The sequence below is a fragment of the Chlamydomonas reinhardtii genome, chromosome 17 (genome assembly GCF_000002595.2).
Source record: "Chlamydomonas reinhardtii strain CC-503 cw92 mt+ chromosome 17, whole genome shotgun sequence".
Classification (NCBI taxonomy): domain Eukaryota; kingdom Viridiplantae; phylum Chlorophyta; class Chlorophyceae; order Chlamydomonadales; family Chlamydomonadaceae; genus Chlamydomonas; species Chlamydomonas reinhardtii.
The window spans coordinates 4513213-4528949 of record NC_057020.1 but is presented as its reverse complement, the minus strand read 5'-3'; the positions used below and the strand labels follow the sequence as shown (position 1 = coordinate 4528949).

General features: G+C 62.5%; 2 protein-coding genes across 2 annotated transcripts; both read right to left on the bottom strand.

Moving 5' to 3' along the window:
- Positions 1 to 4: 4 nt before the first annotated feature.
- CHLRE_17g732600v5 (uncharacterized protein) lies at positions 5 to 8940 on the bottom strand. Its single transcript, XM_043072454.1, has 17 exons — positions 7904 to 8940; positions 7531 to 7683; positions 7011 to 7376; positions 6543 to 6695; positions 5922 to 6293; positions 5456 to 5640; positions 5012 to 5104; positions 4129 to 4271; positions 3852 to 3880; positions 3640 to 3733; positions 3238 to 3331; positions 2948 to 3045; positions 2704 to 2797; positions 2280 to 2451; positions 1801 to 1966; positions 1452 to 1563; positions 5 to 1138 (listed from the first exon to the last, which is right to left on the bottom strand). The coding sequence occupies exons 1-17, from the start codon at positions 8160 to 8162 to the stop codon at positions 989 to 991; spliced, it is 2733 nt and encodes a 910-aa protein (XP_042914913.1). The 5' UTR covers positions 8163 to 8940; the 3' UTR covers positions 5 to 988.
- Positions 8941 to 8988: 48 nt separating this feature from the next.
- CHLRE_17g732566v5 (uncharacterized protein) lies at positions 8989 to 15710 on the bottom strand. Its single transcript, XM_043072453.1, has 10 exons — positions 14525 to 15710; positions 14205 to 14354; positions 13519 to 13899; positions 13221 to 13373; positions 12115 to 13110; positions 11858 to 12010; positions 11304 to 11696; positions 11154 to 11190; positions 10829 to 10950; positions 8989 to 10656 (listed from the first exon to the last, which is right to left on the bottom strand). The coding sequence occupies exons 1-10, from the start codon at positions 14949 to 14951 to the stop codon at positions 10346 to 10348; spliced, it is 3123 nt and encodes a 1040-aa protein (XP_042914912.1). The 5' UTR covers positions 14952 to 15710; the 3' UTR covers positions 8989 to 10345.
- Between the last annotated feature and the right edge of the window lie 27 nt (positions 15711 to 15737).

The following is a 15737-nucleotide window of genomic DNA, read 5'->3' as shown; positions in this document are numbered from 1 at the left end:
ATGCTTGAGATGTTATTTACATGTGGTGACGGCGCGCATACCGCCCATACGGAACCTGGGCGATGATGGATCTCCAGGCTGTGAGCGTGCATTGCATCAATTGCATGACTCGCAGTCACCTTGCTTCCGGCACTGACTGACTGCAACTGTTCCCGCAAGAGCCGCGAACAAAGTACAAAGGACTAGTTCTCTGCATAAACATTTGATTTGGCCACCAAAACGCGTGCGACCGTGCCGGCCTGGCTTACGAGCACATCATGCAATCCCAAACCGTATGACTTCATCATTACCATCCTGCTGTGACACGTTGTCTCTCACTGTGTTTTGGTTGGAGGCGCGCATGCCTCATAAATCCCCAACTGGCAACGCCATCCTGCATGCCTAGGCAGAAACCCCCAACCTGCCGCCGCCCCCCAGCAAATCCACCTGCCCACCAAGTATGCCATAAGGCCGATCACTCGTGTCACCCCGCCATCCATACCGTGGATGTCATGCCCGCGCAACGTCCCGCGGCCGCACATTATCGCAAGCCTTTGCAGGACATATGCGTGTTGAAGAGTTGAAATAAGGAGTGAATGAGGCGCGCGAGAGCCGTTGCACAGCAAGCATGCAAAACGGCGTATATATGTATGCTGTGAGCTTATGGTACTTATGGTGAGCATTGGCACCTTTCGAACGGTGCAGAATAGAGTACGGAAAGAATACACATTAAAGACAAGACACCGCCTGGACCACAGCATAGGCAGACCCAATACACGCATCATTACGCTTATCCTAGGAAACAAGTGGGGGGGTGCTGCATCCACCACTCACGAGGAGCAACAGCCTGCGCCACGCACAAACTACAAAATACTCACGTCCCAGCTTCACACTCACGGCAGGTCCTTCAGAACTTCATGCTGCGTGTCAAAATAAGCCTCACAGCCTCATACTTACGGTATTGTCCATGTATTGTTGAGCCGCCTGGATTAACCACTGATCTCAGCGTCTAAACGTCGGTGACGGTAATCCACTTGCCCTCGCTGTAGGTGCCGCCCTCTCCCACGAGGAACAGGATGTGGGGGCCCAGCAGACTCTTGCCGAACAGGCCGGCGGGCGGCGCCGACACCAGCAGCACGCCGCTGGACTGGACCGTGAACTACAGCAGGGGGTAAAGCGGGGCAGCGGCGGCGGGGAAGGGGGGAGAGGGGTTGAAGGTTGTTAGGGGATGTCGGGGCCTTAGCAGACAGCGTGCAGAGAATGGAATGGGGAAGTGGGTTGTTCGTTTGAGTTGGGGAGGCCGCCCATGCATGCGGTTTGATGTGAACACCCAGGGGTCGAGGACACTTGGCAATGCGACCAAAACATGGCACCCCGCCGTTGCCCAGACCAGGCATGTTGCGACATTTACAAAAAGGCCGTGCTGCTGGCACTGCAGACACACGAATCCTCCCACCCACCCACCCACCCACCTCCAGGAACACCACGCGCTGGTTCATGTTGATGGAGTGGGTGGTGGCGCAGGCGGCGGCCAGCGTCACAGCCTGGATGGAGCCCGCGTAGGTGTAGGGGACCGCGATGGAACTGCGGGTGGTGTGGCAAAGGAAGGGGGTTGGCACTTGGCAGGCATTACAAAGAATGGTCTGGCAAACGTGGCGCGGCTGCGAACCGGCAAACCCGGCAGGGTAAGACAGGGCAGGCCAGGATGAGGCAGGACAGGGCAGGCCGCCGCGGCAGCAAGGAGTGGAGGCAGGTCCGCATGAGGCAGGTCACGACCAACCGACCCGCTGCATGCCCTCCCCGCCCCTCAGCACGACTCACGCGCCGCGCGGCAGGTCGGCGGGCAGGGCCCCGATGACTGGACGCACGCTGCCGGGCGCGATCTCCGCCGGCACGCCCCACTCCAGCCGGTACTCCAGAGGCGCCTTGGGACTGGGGCTCATGCCGGGGGCCAGCTGCGAGTAGGCGGGGTCGCAGTTCTCGCAGCCTGTGTGGCGACGGGGGCGTGTGGAGGTTGGCAGCGATTGTGTGCGTGTGCCTTGCGGTGCATGTGTGGTTGTGTGGGAGGAGGCCAGTCCTTGACGGTCCTCAGCTAACCAGAACAGGTAGCAGGGACTGCGTGGGAAGCCCGAGGAATCCCTTCCGTTGCCTCCCGCCTGCATCGAGCCTGCCACTGCGGCAGAGACCACACTTGCAGCCAGCCACAGACATCCACCCCTCGCGTGTCGGGTTTCTTTTCCTTCCGTCCATTCCCCCCGCCTCCCACCTCGTTGCCGCCTCCCGCCCTCATCCCGCCTCACCTGCCACCAGCACCTTGCCGGTGACGTCCAGGCAGTTGGCGGAGTGGTACACGCGCGCAATGGGCGCGAAGTCCATCTTGCTGTAGCGCTGCCCGGCGGGCTTGTACGGGTCGTACATCAGCGATTGGAAGTTGGCCTTGGTGGCGGCGGGGCCGGCGTTGGCGTGCCCCATCTGTTCGGAAAGATGGGGCGTGGCAGGTGTACCGTCGTACGTCAGCATATATGTTTGTGCACAGGCATAACGCGTAGGCATAATGTATGTCAGGTATGCGTGTGTAGAGCGAGCGGTTTGCATGCGCTTGTCAGAGGGTGCACCATGCACCCGCGAGTCCAGCCAAGCTAGGCAGCAGGCCGAGGCGCCGCGGCCCTCAGGCCCCGCTTCGTCCTCTCCACACACGCACCGGCCCGTCGCGCCTACCCTCACCTGCGCCCCGCCGTGCAGCAGTATCTTGCCGTTGGGCAGCAGAGTGGAGTCGCCCATCACTCGCGCGACACCCAGCATGTCCTCAACCTCCCAGCTGCACGTGTTGGGGGGCGGGGCCGGAGCAGGCGGGGTCGGCAGGTGAGCGGCGAAAGGCTTCGGGTCGCTCTCTGTGGCGCGCTTGCGCCTTGCACCTCCCCTGCCTGTGCAGAAGCACACGGTAGTATTGCGGTGGCATGTTACTCACTCGCTGACGCAGATGCCGGAGGGGTGGGTGTTGCAGTAGGTGATGGAGATGCGCAGGCTGGTGGTGGCGGCCACTGTGTTGATGTCGGCGTTGCAGTCCTGTGTAAGGGTGGAAGGAAGCGCAAAGCGCAGCGATGAAGGCGCGTAAGCCAGACAGGTTGTTGGCACAAGCGTGGCGGGAAATGGTGCGTAGGCTCAGCAGCTGCGACCCAGTTGTGTGTTGGCGGTAGCTGACGCATGTGATCTGAGCAAAACACAGCAGAAACGCTCGCCACCTGAACAGGAACGCACCGTGCCGCCGAAGATCACAAAGCCGATGCCGTACGCGGGGGGCGCGACGGCGATGAGCGACACGGAAGCGGTGGTGTAGAACATGGTGCAGTAGCTGCGGGGGCGAGTGGGTGGAAGGGAAGGAGGGGAGGAGGGTACGAGGGGATGACGTGAGGGGATGATGGCAGGAGGCAGCGTGTCAGCGAGCGCGCACGAATTGCAGGGCAGTACAAGCCACTCCACCAAATGCAAGAGTTGCAGCTGCTCCGAAGACACATGCGGCGCGCACAAGCGTCAGATGGTGACCCGCATGTGTCTTGTGCGCGCCGGCCCCGCGTCTCAGTCGCCTGGCATGGGCCGCCAACATCTGTAGCCTGATGCCCATGCGCCGTTCCAACAGGTCCCAGCGCGCTGTTTACTCACGTGATGCCGGCCGGGAAGGGCGGCAGGTTGACCAGCACGTTGAAGTTCTTGTCTGTCACCGCGCCGCCCTTCTCCACGAACCACACGATCTCGCCTGCAGGGGCACGTGACGCGTGTGGTGGGTTGGGCGATGCGATGACAGTGAGGCTGCATCCCACGCACGGTGGACCGAGCCAAGGTGCAGGTGGGCAATGGCAAAGTGCCTCTCTCACCCTTGGGCATGAGCGCCATGAACGGGTACCTGTGAAGCAGCAAGGGCAACGCAAGGGCGGTAGCCCATCAGCTGACGCAATGGCGCATGCGAGTTGGCACTTCCAGCAGGCTTCCAACAGGCATGCACTCCGCAAAGTTTGGCACGGTGGGTCGGGGCCGTATGCTGAACGTCCTGCAGAAAGGAAGCACGCTCTACAACGCTGAGAACAGGGGCGCAGGCGCCTAAGCCTTACGCCTAACGCCTATCGCATAACGCCTCGCCTTGCCACGGCTCACCAGTTCAACCCCATGGTGGCCACGAAGGCCGGCGGCATGGTGACGCTGGCGGTGGGCGCGGTGGGCTGTGCGGGATCCCACAGCTCAGCGAAGTCCCAGGTGGGGCCCACCAGGCAGGCGTCAGAGCCGCCCACGATGAGCACCTGGGCAAGGGCGTGCGCGAAACCGGAACGTGCGTGTGCGTGTGTCAAGAGAGCACAAGGAAGGAAACACTCAGGACTGTGCATGCAATGCGGTGAGATGCTTATGTGTGTGTGTGTGTGTGTGTGTGTGTGTGTGTGTGTGTGTGTTAAACAAAGAATCAAACGGAACAAAATTCCGCCATACACGCGCGCGCAGTTACCAACAAATACCGACGCCGGTTACCGAGCTCCGCGTTTGTCGATGTTGCCCCAGTTGTCACCTTGAGTATACTCACCCGCATATGTTGCCTGGAACCCCCTACCCGGGCGTTTGGCATTCAGCCTCGTCTCCGAGGTGCGCCCGCATGTGTGTGTGTGTGTGTGTGTGTGTGTGTGTGTGTGTGTGTGTGTGTGTGTGTGTGTGTGTGTGTGTGTGTGTGTGTGTGTGTGTGTGTGTGTGTGTGTGTGTGTGTGTGTGTGTGTGTGTGTGTGTGTGTGTGCGCGCGCGTGTACAAGTGGGTACAAGGGAACGAGCGAGCGAGGGTGCATGTGTGAGAATACGTCAATATGACATGTGCGCCTGTGTCACAAGGCTTGTATGCACAAGGCCAGGTGCATGTGCAAGACCTCATTGCGCGCGTAAAGCTAGCCGCACCATGTCTGAGCAGGAATGTGGACGAGCTAGCTGGGCGGGCTCATCAACTAACAGTGCAAGAACTACGCAGCCATGGGCCATGGCCGAAGCCCGCCCCGCCGCTCACCTTGCCGTCGGACAGCACCAGGGGGGTGGGGTACCAGCGGTTCTTCTGCATAAGCGTGACCTGGCTCACAGACGTTGTGGCGGCGTTGTATTTCTGTGGGGTGCATGCGTGGGGTGCAGGTTGGAAGGTGGGGCGCGAGCACGGCGACGATGCCCGGCGGCTGCCAGTCCATGCAGGGAGTGCCGTCCCTCGCTCTTTGGGAGTAGCAGAGCCAGCAGGGCCGACAAGGCGGACCCCTACGTCATGCGCTGCGGGAGGAGGCGCGCAGCTCAAGCGCTCCACCACGCCGCCATGCACGCCTCCACCACCGCCATGTCGCACAAGTGCTATCCACGTGTCAAAGTCCACTCGCTCGATTACTCGCAGGCTGTGTCCTAGCGTCGTCGTCTCCATGCCCCTGCCGCGCCACCGCCACAACCAACTGCCCGCCCCCTCAGTGCTCACCGCGATGTACTGACGGCCGTCGCCCAGGCTGCGCTCGCCGCTGCCCACGTCGCCGCCGAACAGGTGCAGCACTCCATCGGGTGTTATGATGACGCCGGAGCAGCCGGGGTTCTTGTTGGCGTTGAAGTTGGTCTTGAAGCCGCTGTCCAGATCCAGCACACCCGTGTTGGGCGCGACGCTCAGGCCTGCGGGCAGGGGCACGGGAAGGGGCATGGGAAGGGGCATGGGAAGGGGCATGGGGAGGGGCATGGGAAGGGGCAAGGGGAGGGGCAAGGGGAGGTGCAAGGGAAGGGGCATGCGAGTGTGGGTGAGGACGGGCGGGGGCGGGAAGGGAGCTGGGCGCAGGGCGCAAGGCGCAAGGCACGCAAGCCTGTCAGCGAGCAGGTGGTGAGGACGTGCGGCGATATGTCGGCTATACGCGGTGCACGCACGCCGACCACGCATCTATCCCATCAGCTGTGCTCACCCTCTCCAGCTCCGTAGGCCCTCTCCAGGAAGAAGTAGGTGCGGGTGAAGGGGATGTTGGCCAAGGCCAAGGCCACGTTGGGCGCCGTCAGCTCGGGGATGAGCTCGAAGTAGCCGGCGGACGTGGGCGGCGTGACGGTGGGCGAGGGGCTGGGGGAGGGAGAAGGAGAGGGAGAGGGGCTGGGGGAAGGAGAGGGAGAGGGAGAGGGAGAAGGAGAGGGGCTGGGGGACGGGGATGGAGAGGGGGAGGGGCTGGGGGAGGGGCTGGGGGAGGGGCTGGGGGACGGGGAGGGAGAGGGAGAGGGGCTGGGGGAGGGGCTGGGGCTGGGGCTGGCGACGGTGCTGGGGCTCGGGGTCACGATGCAGTCCGCCACTGTAGGTGCACGCGGGCCGCAGGAGCATTGAGGGGTCGTTAGGAGGAGGGGCCGAGCACCATGCATGATGCCGATTGCTGTCAAGTACCCGATTTATGGTATCCACTTGCCCTCAGCTGAGCGATGCCCTATGTATGCCCTCAGCCGTCGGTGCCCAGCAGCGCCCACACCTTGCAGCCACCCGCGCACCTCATCCCACAACTCACTCGACTACCGACAACCGCAGCCTGGCCAGCCGGCCGACTCACCCTTGGTGCGGCACACCCAGCGCACGGCCTGGTCGCAGCCCTGCTGCACCACCTCGCCCTCGGCCGTCATGAGCGGGCACTGCCCCGAGTGGTCCACTCGGTCGCCCGTCCAGCAGGTGTAGCGCCGGTCGTGGCACAGCCTGCGCAACGCGCCTGTTGGGGTGGGTGGGGTGTGATGGGCGGTCCGCCGGGGTCACGTGGTGCGCATGATCGAGGCGGTTGGGAGGGTGCCAAGGCACGGCAGTGCGTGGGGGAGAAAGCAGTGGGGAAGCATTGGCCATGAAGCACAGGTAGGAAAGCAGTGGTGGATGGGGAAGCAGCAGCAGCGGGTGGAAGCACGGCGGCACATGGAGATCGCGGTTGGCATCAGACTGCATGCAGCAGGCGTCGCACGTGCACGTGGAATGGATGCAGCACGTGCATTTGGGTATGAAATTGAAGCGGCGGCGGCGACCCCTCAGCGCTCACCCAGTGCGGCGGAGGTCTCGCCGTACGGCACCAGCTCGCCGCCCTTCCAATTGCAAAAGTCGGCGGCGGCGCGCCAGCTCAGCATGCATACCGCTCCCAGGTCGTACAGCGTGTAGGAACGGCAGTCATCACGGCTGTAGTACGAAGCGGTTGAGTAGGCGGCGGTGTAGGGGTTGCAGCCGCGCGGCGTGGGCGTGGGCGTGGGAGAGGGAGAGGGAGAGGGAGAAGGCGAGGGGCTGGGCGAGGGCGAGGGGCTGGGCGAAGGCGAAGGGCTGGGTGAAGGGGAAGGGCTGGGTGATGGGGAAGGGCTGGGTGAGGGCGAGCGCGAGGGGCTTGGAACAGCCGATGGCGAGCCGCAATTGCCCGCTGCGATGGCATGCAGGAGCGGTTTGGGCCGTTCAAGCTAGACGCAATAGGATTATGGATGCGCTGGTAGCGTGCCCTGGTGTCTTCATGTGACCATGCGTTCCACGGCTAGACAGCCTTACTGGTGCAGCAATGAGACAGCAAGCCGACTCACCGGTGGTGCGGCACACGAAGCGCACGGGCTGCTCGCAAGCCTGCTGCACGATGTAGCCCTCCTGGGTCATCAGCGGGCACAGGTCGGTGCTGTCGTCACGACCGCCCGTCCAGCACGTGTAGCGGTTGTCGCGGCACAGCTTGTACAGCGCGCCTGCCATATGCGGGCGAGTGAGCACACGAGGAAGCGTCTGGGCAGGGTGGCAGGGCAAGGTGGCAGCTGCTGACGGTAGGTGCGGGCCTTGCCCTGAAGCTTCCCCAAAGGGCATGCCCGACAGCTTCCCAACCCGGCCTTGTCCTTAGTAGCTCTTGCGGCCTTGTCGCTTCGCGTCTCGCACCCCGCCCCTGCACAGCAGCCGAGGCAGCTGCCTTACCTTTCGAGGCGTCGGTGTTCCACGGCGCAAGCTCCAGACCGCGGCTCTCGCAGTAGGCACGGGCGCCGGCCCAGTTGGGCATGCAGCCGGCGTTGACGTCCACGAGCGTGTAGGTGCGGCAATCCGACTGGCAGTGATACGTCTGGTTGACGTAGGGGTAGGACAGAGGATTGCATCGTGCGGGTTGGTCAATCGACCTGGTGGCCGTGGTCACGGTAACCAGCGCAACCAGGATGGCTGCAACGATTGCTGCTCTCATGGTGCGCAGCGTGGCTAACCGCGCGCGGGGAGCGCTGTGAGCGGAACCCAATCAGAACCGCCGGATGTATGCCGGCCGGGATGTCTTGCTGGCGGAAGCAAAAAAGCGCAAGGCTGAGCCGGTCGTCAAGGAGACCGTGAAGGCAATTAGGCGCGAGAGGTTAGAAAGGCTGGGTGCAGCTCCGGTGCGCTGGCAGGGCGCGTGGCGGGGCTCAGTCGGGGATAGTGAACAGTGGACTGGCACGAGCAGCCTCAAGTAGCGTTTCCTTGGCCCAGCTGAATCTCCTCCAATCCCGCCTGTCTGCCGCATCCCATAATCGGGTAATCGGGCGTTGTGCATGTGCCTCGAACCCCGAACCTTGAAGCGCGCGCGCAGTGGCAAGCATGCTGCCTCGAAACACTCGCACTCACATTTGTTACAGGTCCCGGACCTTGTACAGCGAGCACCCATCTGCTGTGGCCGTGCAATAGCCGGTGTTGGTGCCCTTCTCCTTGAAGCAATACTCGACAACAGGATAGCGCTTGAAGAACTCTGGTGTCAGCACCAGAGCAGTCTAAATACTATTATGTATTCAAATCATTCATTTCATGCAGCCTCGACGCTGCTCGGTGAGGTCGAGGCTTAATAGACTGGGTCGACGCTACAAAGTATGACTTTGCGTTTTCTTGCACCGATTGAGCGAGAAAAATAGAGGGCAATTGGTAATATATTTTCACCTAGGCAGGGGTTGACACTGACACTTCTTCTTGAATCATGTCACGACAGACCCTGGATTCAGACAGGTTCAGACTTGTGTCCGACGACGCATTGATTTGTCGGAGCTAGCTAGCTACGCTTAAAAAGTCGTGCGCCATGTAGTGCTCCTGACTCTAACTTCGTGCGTGCGACTTGAGCGCGGATTGCCAGCCTTGCCATACGACACACGCCCCGCCCAGAACTCCTCCGTCGGGCCCTTCCTCCAGCACTGTCCAGCAATTGCGGTTTCGCAGAATGTGTCGGTCAGACTGCCACGACGCCTGGCAGTCCTTGCTGGGGATCACACCGAGACAGCGCCTGCTGGGCGCTTGGAGGGAATTCTGGAGGGTCAATCCAAGACAGTGCATCTTGCAGTGCCTCGTAAACCCTGCAAGCTACCGTGCGTGCCAGTCCACTCGCTCGTGTGCGGTATGTGTTGTTTTGTGCGCACGATCAAGCGCGCAGATGAGTCCTTGCATAATGCAGAGGCCAGAGCCGGGGGGGCCCTTCAGTGCGAACGAACGTCCCGAACGTCCACCGTGTGCCCCTGAACGCGCACAGCCCCCCCATTGACGTCCGTGTTTTGTAGATGCCCTCAGGCCCGCGGCGTCTACAGAGCTAGATGCACCTGGACAATATTCCCTAGATAATAAGCCCCAAACCCCCAAAAGGCCAAAACGTTCAAAGATACCGCCAAGTCTGCGCCAAAACGTCTACACTTCATAGAAGCGGAAAAGTTTCTCTGCCTTCGCCGGATTTGGGGCAAATTCATGTAGATGGAAGATACGAGCAGTGGGGCCCTTAGCCCCCTCTACCGTGCCTTTGCCCCTTACCCTGCCAAAACACTGTATGCGGCCCTTTGACTGAGGCCGCTAAGCCGGTGAGTCCGCCCGCACATCTCCTGATCTCCTCACCCTCCTGCTGCGTGCCCTGACCGCGCGCCTGCTCGGCTTCCAGGCTTCCCTGGCAGGCCCCACCCTAAAGGCTTATATGGTAGATAGGCCCCGCCCAGCCAGACATTCCGAGACAAGTAGGCCGATCGGATTACATTGGCGAATTGCGTGGCTTAGGGGCCCATTTGAGCACGCCCACACACCGGGGCCCTGGTCAAGCACGACATGTACGGTCAACAGTGATGCATCCATCGTTGGAATCAATCAATGTTTGTCAGGTCCATTGCTAGCAGTTGACTAAAGGCGGCAATCCATGGTGTGTGTGGTACTTTTTTTGTGTGCAGATGCACAAGCCGCAGTCATGCGGCCTGCTGGCGTGATTAATGTTCCATAAGCAGCAGCTACGGAACGCGTAAAAAAACATGCCCAACGGGCCCGTCCATCTTCTAAATATGTACAAGCACCATCGATTTAAGAGAAGAATGCATCTTGAGGTGGATAATGTGTAAAATCCTAAAGCGCAACGATGCTCGTGCAGCCTAGATAGCACCCGTCTTACTGCTGCTGGCGGCACACGAAGCGAACCTCCTGGTTCGGGCCCTGCATCTGCAGGGTCCCATCGGCGGCCATCAGCGGGTAGTTGTCATCCCGCTCGCCGCGCTTCAGCCAGCAGGTGAAGGCGTTGTTGGCGCACAGGCGGCGTACGGCGCCGTAGCCCGCCAGGTCGGTGTACGGCACCAGGCCCCAGCCCGAGCCCAGGCCGGTGCAGAAGGCGTCGGCGCCGGCGTAGGTGCGGCGCTGCTTGGCGTCCACGGTCCACATGCGGTAGAGGTAGCCGCCGTCCGTGAGGCTCAGCACGTTGTCGCCTACGCACGCATGTGTATACGCAGACACGGGGGACACAGGAGCAGGAGCAGCGGAGGAAGGGGGCGTCAGGTAGGGGATTCCTGGAACGCTTAAATGCGTTTTGATCGCTACGCAGTCGCGATCAAGGCATGCAAAGGAGTGAAAGAGTCGCAACTCGCAAGCAAGGCTCACCGATGACGGGTTCGTTGCTGTCGCCTGGAGCAGAGCAGGGCGTGTACAGGTAGCAGCCGTGGCAGGCGGCGTAGCACCAGTTGCGGTAGGCCTGGCCGTCCTTGCCGCACACCCACACGTACCTGTGTTGCCAGGCGCAGGCACACGCGGGCACGGTCCAAAAGCAGCGGGCGCGTCAGCAGGCGCGGGGAAGCAAATCGGCACGCACTCTTACTGGGCACGGCTGTTCTCGTCAGCATGCATGGGTTCTGTGGCACCGGGGCAAGCGCGGGCCACGGGCGTCCACTACTCAGGTGGCATCCACGCACTCAGGCGGCTCGCTCACCAGTTGGGGTACCGCACATCGCAATTTGCCTCGCAGCCTGTCACGAGAAAAGACAAGTGTAGGCGCGCACGGATAATGGCGTTAGGTAAGTGCAAGCACTAGCAACATGTCTGCCACGGCCCAATCGTTGCTAATTGTGAAACAACTTACTAATTGGCGGCGCCGGGCTGGGGGGCAGAGGGCTCGGCGGCGCCGGGCTGGGTGGCTGCCGGCTCGGCGGCGCCGGGCTGGGGGGAAGCGGGCTCGGCGGCGCCGGGCTGGGGGGCAGAGGGCTCGGCGGCGCCGGGCTGGGTGGCTGCCGGCTCGGCGGCGCCGGGCTGGGGGGAAGCGGGCTCGGCGGCGCCGGGCTGGGGGGCAGAGGGCTCGGCGGCGCCGGGCTGGGTGGCTGCCGGCGCGGCGGCTGGGGACTGGGAGGCTGCGGGCTGGGTGGGAGCGGGCTGGGCGGCTGAGGTGAAGGAGGCGCCGGCGAGGGAGGGGCGGGCGAGGGAGGAGTGGGAGGCGAGGGAGGCGCCGGCGAGGGAGGTAGGCTGCTGCAACCCGGGCCTGTTGATCGATGGGAATAAAGGTCATATGTCCAATGAGGGCACGGACAACCCATGGCAGCTAGCAGGTCTCAGATGCGCGAATAGCGTGCCCCCGCCGCTGTTTTCATGGCACGAAGCGGCCTCCTAGGCATGGAGCAAGGCGTCTCCAGGCCGACTCACCCTTGGTGCGGCACACCCAGCGCACGGACTGCTCACAGCCCTGCTGCACGATGTAGCCCTCCTGGGTCATCAGCGGGCACAGGTCGGTGCTGTCGTCACGACCGCCCGTCCAGCACGTGTAGCGGTTGTCGCGGCACAGCTTGTACAGCGCGCCTGTTAGGGTGTGTGGTGGTTTGGGGCAGGTTGGCAAACAGCATGCATGCTGCCTGACTGGTTGTGCATGCTTTAGCCCGGCGGTTGGTGTTGGCCCAACTCACCCAACGCGGGCACCTCGTCGTACGGCACCAGTTCGCCGCCCTTCCACTCGCAGAACTTGCAGGCGGTGTAGTAGTCGACCATGCAGATGGCGTCAATGTCGTAAAGCGTGTATGTACGGCAGTCGTTCTCGCAGTAGTACGAGGTGTTCTTGTAGGGCGCCGTGTAGGGGTTGCACACGGGGGGCGACGGCGGCAGAGGGGGAGCAGGGGAGGGCGGATACGAAGGCGAAGGCGAGGGTGGCAGGGGAGAGGGAGGTGCAGGCGACGGCGGGTAGACAGGAGGCGCCGGTGAAGGCGGGCGAGGGGAAGGAGGCACCGGCGAGGGAGGTGCAGGCGACGGCGGGTAGACAGGAGGCGCCGGTGAAGGCGGGCGAGGGGAAGGAGGCGCAGGCGAGGGCGGTTCAGGGGAAGGAGGCTCTGGCGAGGGCGGGCGAGGGGAAGGAGGCGCAGGCGAGGGCGGGCGAGGGGAAGGAGGCGCTGGCGAGGGCGGGCGAGGGGAAGGAGGCGCAGGAGACGGCGGGCGAGGGGAGGGAGGCGCCGGTGAGGGAGGGTACAGGGGTGCAGGCGAGGGCGGGCGAGGGGAGGGAGGCTCTGGCGAGGGCGGTGCAGGGGAGGGAGGCTCCGGTGAGGGCGGGCGAGGGGAAGGGGGCGCCGGAGAGGGCGGGCGTGGGGAGGGAGGCGCTGGCGAAGGCGGGCGAGGGGAAGGGGGCGCCGGAGAGGGCGGGCGTGGGGAGGGAGGCGCTGGCGAAGGCGGGCGAGGGGAAGGGGGCGCTGGAGAGGGAGGGCGAGGGGAAGGAGGCGCCGGCGAGGGCGGGCGAGGGGAAGGAGGCACCGGCGAGGGAGGGAGAGGGGAAGGGGGTGCCGGCGAGGGAGGGTACGGAGGTGCAGGCGATGGCGGCAGCGGCAGGGAAGGTGGCGCCGGCGATGGCGGAGGCGGATACAGAGGAGCGGGTGAAGGGGGAAGAGGCGACGGAGGCGGAGGATGGCACAGCGGACCTGCACGGGACAGACACGTAATAATGACACGAGTTCAGTTTTATGGACTTTTGCAACTGGCACCGCAAGTGAAGATAGGGCGGGGCAGTGCCATAAAGGGTGAAACTTACCCTTGGTGCGGCACACCCAGCGCACGGACTGCTTACAGCCCTGCTGCACGATGTAGCCCTCCTGGGTCATCAGCGGGCACAGGTCGGTGCTGTCATCACGACCGCCCGTCCAGCACGTGTAGCGGTTGTCGCGGCACAGCTTGTACAGCGCGCCTGCATGTGAGGTGGGCAAAAGTGCAGGGATGCGATGATTTCATGACTTTGGTCGAGAGTAACAGCAAAACTGAAGTCGGAGGACAAACCCGACTTTCAAGCCTGTCTCCGAGCTTTCGACCACAGCCGCAACGACCCAACTCACCCAACGCGGGCACCTCGTCGTACGGCACCAGTTCGCCGCCCTTCCACTCGCAGAACTTGTCGGCGGTGTAGTAGTCGACCATGCAGATGGCGTCAATGTCGTAAAGCGTGTATGTACGGCAGTCGTTCTCGCAGAAGTACGACGTGTTCTTGTAAGGCGCCGTGTAGGGGTTGCACACAGGGGGCGACGGCGGCAGCGGGGGAGCAGGGGAGGGCGGATACGAAGGCGAAGGCGAGGGTGGCAGGGGAGAGGGCGGGGCGGGTGAAGGAGGAGGAGAGCGCGGATTGGGGCTTGGCGGGGATGGAGAGGGCGGGTCGGGGCTTGGGGGCGGCGGAGAGGGCGGGTTGGGGCTCGGGGGCAGTGGAGAAGCGCAAGATGACGCTGCGGCATGGAAGCAAAGGGGTAACACACAGAGTAGCTGAGAAGCATGGCCAGGTGACATAATTGGTACGTGGGCTGGCGAGGCAAGCACTTCACGCAGTCCGTATGGTGCCGTGAAGGGGGCATGCCATCCATGCGTGATAGCAATCATGAAGGGAAAAAGCAGTGACCCGGCCAGGGGTTCCATTACTCCCCGTCACTGGCATACTTAAATGAGTGCGGATCACACAGACAATTATCCTCAACAATGCGTGAAGGGCTGTTATCCCAACAAATCCATCAGGGCAGCAGAAAGGCCCACTCACTAGTGGTGCGGCACACGAAGCGCACGGGCTGGTTGCAGCCCTGGAAGTGCATGTCTCCCTCCTGGCTCATGACCGGGCACAGCCCATCGGGCATGCTACCAGCCGCCCAGCAGGTGTAGCGGTTGGCAGCGCACAGCGTGTGCAGGGCGCCTGCAAATCAAGGGAAGGTGGCAGCAGGCGCGCGCCAAGTAAGGGGCTGTATGGAGAGGTACGGAAGGTGGGGGCAGGTGCACACAACCGGTGCCCTGACCCGAAGCATGCAGCCATCCCCGGCCTCCACCGCAAACCCCTGCCGCTATGCCTCGCAAGCACCCACGCACCGTTCGAGGCATCAGTGTCCCACGGTGCGAGCTCCAGGCCGCGGCTCTCGCAGTAGGCACGGGCGCCGGCCCAGTTGGGCATGCAGCCGGCGTTGACATCCACGAGCGTGTAGGTGCGGCAATCCGACTGGCAGTGATACGTCTGGTTGACGTAGGGGTAGGTCAGAGGATCACAAGGAGGACGCGACGGCGAAGGCGAAGGCGCGGGCGAAGGCGAGGGCGAAGGGCAGCGCTCGTAGAGGGTGATGTTTGGCGCCTGGCACAGCATGTAGCAAGCGTTGTACCACATGCGGCCGTCGCAGCAAACCGGCTCGAAAGATGGATGGCTGCTTGCACATCCTCCGAGGCAGTCGTTCTGGGTTGCCGCAGCTCCAGACGCAAGCAGCGCCACGGCGATCAGAGCCAGAATGGACTGAAGTCGCGCCATTGGGCGCGACACGCGCGACGCTGGCACTGCCGCGAGGCGCTTCGTGCGGAGATGGCGCGAGGTGTGGGTGTGGCGGCCCAGGAGTGGACCGTTCTGGCTGACTCAAAGCAAGAGATGTTGCCCCGCAGACGAAAACTATATGAAGGCGCGGCGAGAACGCAGCGCCGTGAGCGAGCGTGTGGTAAAACGGCAGCCATTTTATCTTGCAGGCCACGGTCAGGATTGGCGATGACAAAAAGTTCTTCTCGAGGCAATAATCTGCCTCGAGGCACCGCTTCCGGGAAGGTATGGATGGAGACAAGCATGGCGCAGCTGTGAGCTCGAAACATCTTAACTGATGCTAGAGCGGCCTAAGTAGTAATATGTACACAAATTGTTCATTGCGTGGAGCCTCGACGTTGCTCGGTGAGGTCGAGGCTTAGCACAATGGAGGGACAGCCGACGAAGTCATGCGTTTCCTTGCACCGATTGAGCGAGCAAAGGAAAGGTTAATTGGTCAATATATTTAACCTAGGCAGGGATTAACATGACGCTTCTTCTTGAATTAAGTCACGACAGACCCTGGATTCAGACTTGCGTCCGACTACGCGCTGATTTGTCTGAGCTACTTTGTGTATGTATAGCTTTCAATTCCATGCTCTTGAGCCGCCGCTGCTTGAGCCGCTGCTGCTCGGGCGGCATTGCGCATTCTGCACTTGAACCTATAGGCTATGCTGTGATACTCGAGTTTTAAGTCAACATTTTCTGGAAACCATTATGGGATTATCGCTTAGCTAGCATCTGCGA